The sequence below is a fragment of the Cornus florida genome, unplaced genomic scaffold, assembly GCF_030987335.1.
Source record: "Cornus florida cultivar Cherokee Brave unplaced genomic scaffold, ASM3098733v1 CherokeeBrave_3.0.0_Hap2_Chr03, whole genome shotgun sequence".
Classification (NCBI taxonomy): domain Eukaryota; kingdom Viridiplantae; phylum Streptophyta; class Magnoliopsida; order Cornales; family Cornaceae; genus Cornus; species Cornus florida.
In genome coordinates, this window is record NW_026775573.1 from 3,084,053 (window position 1) to 3,095,447 (window position 11,395).

Here is an 11,395-nt window from a genome sequence, read left to right on the forward strand (position 1 = left end):
CAGGTATATTTATTCATACATTTAATTAGCAATTCATCCATGCTTTCCATATATGTATTCTATTCATACAAATATTTAGGTAATATATTTAATCACTTGACAATTCATCCATGCCCACACTTTAACCATGAATTAACTTTAAAATTAACAATACGCTAAATCATACATAGCCATCACATGCATATTATACGCATATCATTAATTTAACAACCAGCCTATTAAGATATGCCAAATAAGAATGATAATATTAATTATCTTAAATGATTTATATATATATATATACCTACACATATGTTATTTAATGTATATATGTGTTTAACACCTTCTTTAATAATCCTTGATTATTTAAAATCAATGTACATATATATATATATATATATATATATATATATATATACACTTCCTTCCATAACAAATTATTAATTTATTATATTTACACAAATTAGTGCAACTAAATATGTCAGAAATAGTTTCCTTTAAATACTCCATATTGGTTTAAATAGTTTTCCGACACTTTCTCACTAAAACATAAATATCTCCTAGTAGGATGGGAATCTGATAATGAAATTGGTACCATTGGAAAGAAGACGAAAAATCCTTGAATTTGAGCTCAAGAATGACCCAATTTCGATTTAAAATGACTAAGTTATGACCGTTTTAATTTCTAGTGTCGAATTAGGCCAACATAGTTTCACACGCGCGCCCACGTGCTTACTATGCACTTGCACGCGCTGGATTCAAGCCTCCTTGTGTGCTGGTATTGGCTAAGCTCTTTCAGCTACCGTGAGCTCACCACACTGAATCCATCACTTCCTTTATGCCGCATACAATGGTCATAAATGAGTGCGCAAATGAACACGCTCACACTAGATTATTTTCTATTAACTATAATAGATCTAAGGTCCAGATCAGCGAGTGTACCATCTTCTCATTGTCTGCAATACACCAAATAATCCCATAGTTGACCAGACCACTTCTATGGTCCAGATACACATGCGCACCAAAGTTTTATGCGCCGCGATGCACCATATCAATTCACATAAGTTTAATTAATCAAATGGCCCTAATTGGCGTATACACCCTATTATCCTACACCGCGCTGCACTAGATCAATTCTTTATTGTGCCGCCGCTCCACATGCGCCAGTTACCTAGTATATATATATATATATATATATATATATATATATATATATATATATATATATAATTATTTTCCTAACAAATAATAGGAAAATAAATCCTAATAAATTCCTAAAAATATCAGAAAAATTCCAGAAAATTACAGAACAATTCTAGAAAATAAAGAAACCATAATTAACTCTCTTGGGTCACAAATCCACCTATAGATTGATTTTAAAATATACATAACACCTATATATATCAATTAAAATCCAATAATCTAAAAATCAAATATAATAGTTTATACTTTTTAATTATTCCGATCTAACCATAATTTTTAAACAAATAAATTTAATTAAAGCCTTGATACTCAAGGTGAAATCCTTATGAGTTCTAAGAGGAAAGTTAGAGAAAACTCGCCTGAAGGTTTCGAAACGAAACCGACGCTTTAAGCTTTAATTATCTCTTCCAATTCCGACGTCCTCCTTTTCAGATCCGACCTCCTCCTTGTCAGCCCTTCTTCTTCCTCTCTCTCTGTCTGTTTTATTTTTCTAACGTGTAAAACCTTTAACCCTAAAGCCTTATGTGTATTTTTATACACCTTAAATTCCAAATCCTATTCCAACTAGTATTATGAATTAAAATAATAATCTTTAAATAATTTATATCTATAAACATATATATATATATAAATATATATTCCTTCCATAATTAACTCATTAGTTAATTAAATCATATATACTTATAAATATCAATAAATATATATCTATATATATATATCTTTCCATAACAATTATTAATTAATTATATTTATATATAATTATATATATATATATATAAATATAATTGATACAAAAGTGATCATTTAAATAATTAAATAACCACGGACCTTCATTAATTAACCCAATAAGGTTTCATACAAGCCCAAGACCACATCTTTTGGTCCAACTTTCCTTAAGCCCAATCCAATTAATTTAAATAAATAAGATAATTAATTAAATACAGAAATTAAAATAACTAATTACATGAAGCACATAAACAAACAAGAATTTACAACTAAGTCATATAATACCAATAAAATCAACACACCAATAATTCAATCAATAATCAACCACACAAACAATCAATCATCATACATAATCACGAAATATAACTTAATTAAAATAAGATAATTAATCTAGCACTCAATAAAATAAAATAAATCATTGAAAAATAAAATAAAATAATTAATCCTAATTAATAAATCTTTTAAAATTATCGGGGTATTACAGTTCAAAAGTCAAATTAGTCCACTTTTGGTTCCAGATGATTACACAAATGTTTCAACACAAAGATACAAAAAAATAAAAATAAAAATAAAAATAAATAAAATAAATAAAAAAGTGAAATACTCAGAAGATAAAAGAGATTTAATACCTACTTATCAAAAAATAAATAAACAAAGAAATTAATACTTGTAATTTGATTGAAAGTCCTGTAACTTTTTTGTCAATGACAGCTCTGGGTATGTTCAGAAGAGAGGGAAGATGAAAGACCTTTATCACATCTAATAAAGAAGCCGATAAACATGAAAAATGGAATGTGAAAGATTTTTAGTGAATGCGAAATATTTTTGCGTTATTGGATTGTGATTAAGGGCTTATTGGGAATATTACAAAAATATTTTATCTTACTATGGAATGGAATGGCCATTCCATAGGTTTACTAACGGAATGGATTTTCGTTCCCTGGAATGGATTTTTATTCCATTGGAATGGTAATTCCATTCCATTCCTGCACAGCAAACAACTGAATGGTTGGAATGAGCATTCCATTCCACTCCATTCCTGCACACCAAACGTAGCATTATGGGTTTTGTTTTATTTTTTTTTTAGGGCAAATCATTCCAGCCTCCCAAACGCCTCAATCTCTATTCTCGATCTCTCTCTCTCTCTCTCCAACTACAAACTATTATGGGTTTTGTTTTAATTTTTTTTAGGGCGAATCATTTCAGCCTCCCAATTACCCTAGTCTTTCTCCCTCTGCAACTGCAATTCTGTGTGTATGGGTTTTGTTTTAATTTTTTTTTCTAAATCAACTAATCAAGCTCTATAATTCTTGTTTTGCAAACTAATCAAGTTTTGTAATTAATTTATTTTAATCATCAAAATAATAATAATAAAAATTTCTATTCCAAATTTCTCACTCCAAATTTTCATCCCAAACACGTTTTGTTTTCATTTCAGAACACTACATCATAAAACACTTGTTCTGTTATAGGCTAGAGCATTACACTACACTACACAACACTTCCCAAACGGGCCCTTATATACCCAAATTAAAGGATATGGATAATATTTGCCCAAAAAATAAAAATAAAAAATAAACATTAAGCATATTTTTCTTATTTTGCCCTAGGCATTATGCTAAGAATAATTTGGCTTTCCAAATCCACACCCTTGCTAATTTCAAATACATATTTGTGTTGTGTGCTTGGCTTTTCAACACTTTGGGAACGAGAAAAATTTGATTGCGCCCTGTCTTACAAAAAGTGCACCCTACCAGTGAATCCCACCACGGGTGTGAGTGCATTGCATGATGCACCGAACGCAACCAAGCTTTTCTCCACTTGAAACAATGGAATGGGTGTTAGAATTATTAGGTCTATTAGAGTTTTAAGCAGTTTTATGTGAGCATAATAATAATTGCAATAAAAAGATATTTTTGAGTTAAAAATTATTTAAAATAGTAATGGCATAAAAGTAATTTCACAATTATCCAAAACAAAAGAAAGGTCCTATTATTTTTCACATCCAATATAATTGTAATTTACCTTTAGGGCCTTGTTTATTATGCATGTTTGTTTTATGTTTTTTTGTTTTGGGCTGATATTATAGTATTGTTTTAGCCATAACATGTTTAATAAATAATGATTGATTTTGTACAGTATCAAAACACTTCAAAAATAGTGACCAATTTGATATTTTTACATCTTTTTGTAGTATAGTAGCAATGGACAATATCAAAAAAATAAATATGTTTGAAAAACTCTTAAATGACTAATGATCTTTTTAATTTTGTCTAATATTTTAAAACTTGTAATACCTTTTTTTTTTTTTTTTTTTTTGTTTACTAAATATGTTTTCATATTTTTGCTTCTAAAAATCTTACTTTATCAAACGTACTTCCAAACACTAATGAACAAACTTCACATTAAAAATGTTGTTACCATTTCAAATGAAAACAAAAACACAAAATATTTTCGGTTACCAAACATATCCTTAATTATCTTGATTTTAGAATCAAGCTCCACTTGTGTCATTTACAAAATATCCGACTAAAAGAAATTCACTTCATTTTTTATCCTCGAGTCACACTACTCGGGCGAGCCTACATATCCATATCCTTCAATGAGCATGTTCTCATTAAGTGGATTTGTGTGTCTTTTTTATTTTTTTTCATAGCAAGAAACATCTACCACTCATAAACACCCAAATATATCAGTTTTATTCAGCTTTTTACACGTGTGCCCTGAATTGTGATTGACCAGACAACAACGTAGAAGATATAATAATTTCTCTTGTTGAGCTCCCCCAAACAGGCTCCATTAGTCACGTTAATAATTTCTCTTGTTGACCTAAATCCACCAAGAAAAGATCCAGATTTGTTCAAGCTCCATTTATTGATGAAAAATTTAAATAGAATATAGGGTTAAGTACAAAAAAATCCCTGATATATAGGGTTTGTGCATATAACCCCCTACCCAATTCCTCACCCCTCTCTCTCTAGAGTTAGAAAATGGTTAAGTGGTTAAGTGTGGATATCAATTCCTTATGCCTGTAATTTTTTTTTATAAATTTTTATCAATTCAATGAACACATAAAATAAAATTATAATTAAAATTATGTTAGGGTAAACACAAAGGAATACCCTAAAGTGTGTGATTATGTGTGGGGACGGTGGTGGCAGTTTTGCGGTAAGGATGGTGGTGGCCGGTTATGCAACCAAGGGCGGATCCAGAAATTGTCAATGGGATGGGCTAAAATTAAACATAAATTTAATAACACAATTTCTTAAGCAAAATTTTTTATTATGGCTTTTTTTTTTTGGGCTGGGTATAACCCATAGTAATAATCTTTATTTTATATTTTTTTTTGGGTGGGCTGGAGCTCAGCCTAGCTCTACCCTAGATACGCCATTGTGTGCGACAGGTATGGCTATATTATTAATAGGTTTAGAGAGGAGAGAGATGGTTGTGGGCAGTGGGAGAAGGTGGGAGGAGGCGACGACCATGGTGGGGAGGAGGTGGGAGGAGGCGGCGGCCATAGTGGGGAGGAAGCGGCATAAGTGATTTTGGGAATTTTGTTGTGACTTTTGGCAGACTTGATTTCCTTCTGGATATGGTAGCTCGCAAGACTGGGTTGAACACACAGAATTACCCGTGACTCTGGAATGGTTCTTTGGAGAGTTCCTCCCCAAAAGATCGTGGAGAAATGCAATAACAATACATTCTAGATTTGACTCAGATAATTAGCTTTTTTTGGATAAATAGTGCTATAGTGTTTGTCTTATATAGTAGGGGATTGTTTGGTTTCGATTTTTATTATATCTAGTTTTAGGTTTTTTTGGTTTAGCTTATCTTAATTTTATACAAATTAAGGTTTATTTTATTCTTATCCCAAACAAACATAATTTTACATAAATTGGATAAAAATGTTATTTTACATGGTTGGTATTTATAATTATTAAATTATTCAATTAAAGTGAATTATCCCAAACAAACATAATTTTACATAAATTGGATAAAAAGATTATTTTACATGGTTGGTATTTATAATTATTAAATTATTCAATTAAAGTGAATTAAAGTGAGAATATTATTATCATTTTATACCATATAGGTACTTATTTGTATCAAATTGATAGTATAGACTCTGTAGAGGGATAACTTTTATAACACACATGGCCTTTTTGCACTTTGTTTTTTATTTTGCGCTTAACCCTAAAATATATAGCGCCCCATTTCTGTTTATAATTTTCTGTTTATCTTTCCTACTAAACTAGCAACTCTCTCGTACTCTCTTATATCAGAATCACAGGCGAAACGTCTGTTTCACAAAATGTTCATCTTCCTCGATCGAATCCTCCGGCGAAAACGAATCACACTTTCTCTCTCATCCAGTCGCCACCTCTCTTCCTCTTCCACCATCTCTAGTTCTTCAAACCTCCACGAAAGGTACGCCTTCAAGGCCCCCCTCTCACTCCACCCTAGTTCTAACCCTAACCATCACTCCAAAAACCTAACCGAAAACAAGAACACCAAGAAGCAAAAGCCGCCGTATCGTCCGCCTTCGTCGCTCGACCGGGCTGGCCAGAAGCCGCTACGCTCCGACCTGCCGTTCGATTTCCGGTTCAGTTACACGGAAACGAATCCGGCGGTGAGGCCAATTGGGCTCCGTGAGCCCAAGTACTCGCCGTTCGGACCGGACCGAGTGAACCGGCCATGGACCGGGGTTTGTGCTCCGGCTGTGAATCCGCAAGTTAGATCTGTCGAGGAGGGGAAGGAGGACCCGAAGTTGGAGGATAAGAGGAAGTTGATGAGAGAGAGAATTCTTGGGGAGCCGTTGACGAATGCCGAGAGGAAAGCGCTTGTGGAGATGTGTCAGAGGCATAGAACAAAGCGGCAGGTTAATCTGGGTATGAATTTTTTATTTTTTATTTTGTAATGTTTTGATTATTTTGGAATATATAAATTTGATCATTGAATATTGAGTTTCGATAGATTAAAGAACTTGGGAAGACATTTGATTTGATCATAGTTTTTGGTCAAAATCATCAGTAACTGGGGTAGTGAAGACTGCCAAGTGAAATTGCTGACAAAATGTAATTTTATTTTTTTTATATTTATCACTCTGATGTGAAGCTTTTGTGTAGGTGTAAAAAGTTATGCTTTATTTAGAGCAAAGAAGTATTTGAAACAGGTGTCCAACTTCAGTCTGCATATAATTTGAAGATAATTATTCAATAGGAATGTCCAAAATTTACTCTTATTTGCAAGGATTTTTCTGTTTTTCCTTTTGTTTTATGAAGTCACAAATGATAAGAAATGCTTGACATTGAAAAGAGGCTGCTATTGGAAGTTCACATTCAACAGAAAAGAATTGTGCTGATTAGAAGTGTAGCTTATATATATGCATGAAAACACTAGTGTTAGAAGTAGGACCAATCAACTGATTTTATATTGAATGTCAGTGATAATTCTTTTCAGAAACTGAAAGAGTATGATAGCTTGGAAGTTTAGGGTCATCCAACTGTAATATTTCATAGTGTCACTGGTTTAGCAAAAAAATGCATCAGTCTAATTCCCTGCTCATGTTTCTTCTGTTGAGTATTGCTAGGACTGAAAGAATGCACTCTTAGGACATTAATGAGTTTCAAATGCCAACTTGCTCCTTTCTCTTTTATTAAACAGAATGGTCCAGTAGTTCTCCATAGATCTCCTTCTCTCTATATATATGTACATACACGCACACACGTTTTTCTCACTTTCGGCATTCATGTGTTCCTTTGCAGGGAGGGATGGGTTAACACACAACATGTTGAATGACATCCATAATAATTGGAAACATGCTGAATCGGTCAGGATAAAGTGTATGGGTGTACCCACTGTTGATATGAAAAACGTGTGCGCTCAGCTAGAGGTATTCTACTTCCTCAAAACTTGCAACACTTCCGTTTTTTTATTTCATGTCATTCTAGAAATTTTTTGTAAAAGGATAATGAATAGAGGAATTCCTTTTCGGAAGGCAGTTCATGCTTATATTGTACTTGGGTATCTTGAATTTTATGCACAGTGTTATAGTGTGCTTCTACCAATGGTTTTGTGTTAACGAGATGTTAGCATCTATTTCATTTTCTTTTCAAATCCTATGAAATCAATTATTTTTTATGTGACTGGTTCTGAGATTTTCCATATGATCAAAATTTTATGTGCATCTTCTAGGATAAGACATTTGGTAAGATTATCCATAGGCATGGTGGACTACTGGTACTGTACAGGGGTAGGAACTATAACCCCAAGAAGAGGCCTGTTATTCCATTAATGCTATGGAAGCCCCATGAGCCCATATATCCAAGGCTTATCAAAACTACCATTGATGGCCTGAGCATTGAGGAAACAAAGGAAATGAGAAAGAGAGGACTTGCTGTTTCTGCCTTAACAAAACTTGGTAGACTTTCTTTCTATCTAGTAGTTTTCAGTACCATTTATTTTTATGGTGTCTAACGCAAGCTGCAACTGCAGCTAAAAATGGTTATTATAGCAGTCTTGTACCCATGGTTCGAGATGCTTTTCTCACAGATGAGCTGGTCCGGATAGACTGCAAAGGTCTTGAAAAGAGTGACTACAAGAAAATTGGCTGCAAACTGAGGGTAGAACACTAACTTGGTCTTTTAATCATGCTCCGTGGAAGGTTTCTTATTTACCAATATGAAATATGTGTTATCTGATGCTCCTTTTTGTAGCTTATTATATGTTTTAACAATTTAAAAAAAAAAAAATAGTACTTGCATGTTTTCTGCAGACTGCAATAGGGGAGGGGGGAAGGGATGGTCTTTTTTTTAATCAAAATATCACGTGCTCCCATATCAAGTGATTCTGGATTGCTATTACTATTAGATGGTGATGCGGTTGAAGAATTTAAAAACAAAAAGAAACTTTTAGTGAGTTTTTTTTTTTTTTTGGTTTTTAAATCGTCATTTCATGTTCGTATTCTTCCCCTTTTTTTAACAATCAGAAATAAATTGAGAGAAAAACAATTAAGATGGGTTAGTTAAGTGCAACAACGGCCAAGAGCTACACCAATTGGGGAAAGAAAAAAAGAAAAAAAGAATGAAAGTGAAGTGATCATTATTGTGGGTAATGCTTGGGGAAGAGTAAGACTAGAGCTAACGTTGATTGGGGAAAGAAGTGGTAGAACGTGGTTTGCGAATCCCAAAAGTAGGAGCTGACACTTCACTGATTTCATTTCAATGCATTTCCCCCTCATTCATCACTAAAAGGACACCCCACCTTCCTTCTCTAACCTTAACTCTGATAAAGGCTTAAAGCATATAAACATATGTGCGTGTGTATACATATATATTGCTCTTCAATGAAAATCTGTTTGTTCATTATTGAGGGTTCCTTGGGGAAGAGTAAGACTAGAGCTTATATTTCTTATATTGGTCAATGAAGAGGACCACTTGCCTTAATTTCTTATATTGATGCTACTGAAGATTTTATTACTTATATAATGATAGTGTTTAAAAGATTTATTGAAAATAAAGAAAAGGAAAGAGGAAAGATATCTACCTTAACTTCTTTGGTTCATTTTCTTTCTTGACATTGTCCTTTGCAAACTATAACGTGACCTAATTCTTTAAGAAATGTTGATACAGGACTTGGTGCCTTGTATCCTTGTCACATTTGAGAAAGAGCAGATTGTTGTATGGAGGGGAAAGAATTATAAGCCCATAGAGGACAGTCAATTTCTTACAGATCGTGAATCCTTTGACAATCTAGATAGTGATTTGGTTAATGGTGCAACAACTAGTCAAGCACAGACGGACTCGAATGATGACAACAATCGAGAGGATTTTTACTCCGGCAGTGAATAACTGGTTCTTTCTTGCTGCTAAGCACAAGCACCATCTTGGTTCTCGGTTGCAGTGGATGCTTGTGTTGTTCGATTATCAGGTCTAGAATACAAAAAAAGGGATGAGCTTTAAAGCTTCGTGAAGAAGGGTAATGAAGTCAGATATGTAGATGATGTAATCTACCGGAATGCCCCATTTGATATAGAGGCCTTCTGTCCCAGTAACCATTAAACCTCATGAAAGGATCCATTGAAGCAGAGACTTCTGGGCTATCTGTTGTAAATCCTTCAAGTTGAGATTCTCACAGGCCTTGTGGCTAGCCAGGTTAGAGTTACTTTGGGTTGAGGGTATACTCTCTGTTTCATTTGTACTGCGTCTCTTTGTGCTTATAACTGAAACTGGGCTCTGAGAAATCTCACTCACTTGGATATGGTTTTGATTACCCATTTTAAAGTGCTAACCAACCCCACACACTTTGAAATCCATGTCAACAATGATAGTATTAAGGAAGGAACTGTGAGCTCTCTCTTGTGAAAATAAATCCCCAATCTCTCAACTTCTACCTATATAGTCTTCTGCACCCGTTTTTAACTTTCAACCGTCTGTCAATAATTTAAATATGTGAAAATGACTTATGTCCTGAATTAATAATATAATATTTGATTTATCTGTATGAATAAATAAGAAAATGATTAGATTCTTTTTTCCTATTATAAAAATAGTTTACGTGTCTTGGAAAAGCCTCTAGACGTTCAGTGGAGGAATGTTTATATGAGTTTGTGTCAGCTGTCCATACTAACGATTTTAATTAAACAAGTTACAATCAACATGTTCTTTTGAATTATGAGTTAAGTTGTTTATTTACACTAGTTTGTCAAATGCTAATCCATACATCATTTTTATTATTATTATTCTCTCTCTCTCTCTCTCTCTCTCTCTCTCTCTCTCGTGACAAAAATACATGAACGTCTTTTTTTAAATATATATATATATATATATATTGAGTTAATGGTCTCTTAAAGATTGACACATGCTTTATCAAAGAAAATAAATCAATCAAGCATTGTATTCCTATTATCATGGAAATCAAAAAAAATTATTAATCTACCATAATAGTTTTGCAGGTTAGATTTACTTTATTTAGTATTTTAATTCTCCACACTAAACTATCCAGTTACATATATATATATATATATATATATATACTTTTATTTTTATAGGTCCATTAAATCTAATAAATGGATAAATTTTCATTGATAAAATTTGAATTTTTAAAAATAAACCTTTATTGTAATTATTCCATTAAAATATTGATGACTAGTATTAATGTCAGTCATCGTCTCGCATTTTTTATTAACATAAAAGGTTTAAAGAATAAATAAAATAAAACAAGAATGTCAAAAATAAATAACTCTAATTACAGGGAAGCCCTTGATTTTTATAATTTTGTATTTGTCGTTCCTCCTCCCTCCTTTGTTTCTAGAATGTGTGAAAGTAATTTATTACACAAGCAATGGTCTAACCACTTCAGTAGTAGTTGTGGATCAGTGGCTAATTAAATTATCCAATGGGCCCATCTCTTATTAATTGATCCAATGGGCCCATCTCTTATTAATTGATCCAATGGGCCTATCATACCATAATTAAGAGCCTAATTT

The 11,395-nt window shown here is 32.7% G+C and overlaps 1 protein-coding gene across 1 annotated transcript; it reads left to right on the top strand.

The window, feature by feature from the left end:
• Positions 1–6,128: 6,128 nt before the first annotated feature.
• Positions 6,129–10,456, top strand: LOC132299063 (CRS2-associated factor 1, mitochondrial). Its single transcript, XM_059795510.1, has 5 exons — positions 6,129–6,797; positions 7,674–7,801; positions 8,104–8,329; positions 8,404–8,531; positions 9,540–10,456. The coding sequence occupies exons 1-5, from the start codon at positions 6,221–6,223 to the stop codon at positions 9,756–9,758; spliced, it is 1,278 nt and encodes a 425-aa protein (XP_059651493.1). The 5' UTR covers positions 6,129–6,220; the 3' UTR covers positions 9,759–10,456.
• The last annotated feature ends 939 nt before the right edge of the window (positions 10,457–11,395 follow it).

Coding starts and splice junctions, on each gene's coding strand:
- LOC132299063 (XM_059795510.1), top strand. CDS start 6,221: ATGTTCATCTTCCTCGATCGAATCCTCCGGCGAAAACGAATCACACTT. Junction 6,798..7,673: donor AAAGCGGCAGGTTAATCTGG/GTATGAATTTTT, acceptor GTTCCTTTGCAG/GGAGGGATGGGTTAACACAC. Junction 8,330..8,403: donor TTCTGCCTTAACAAAACTTG/GTAGACTTTCTT, acceptor CTGCAACTGCAG/CTAAAAATGGTTATTATAGC.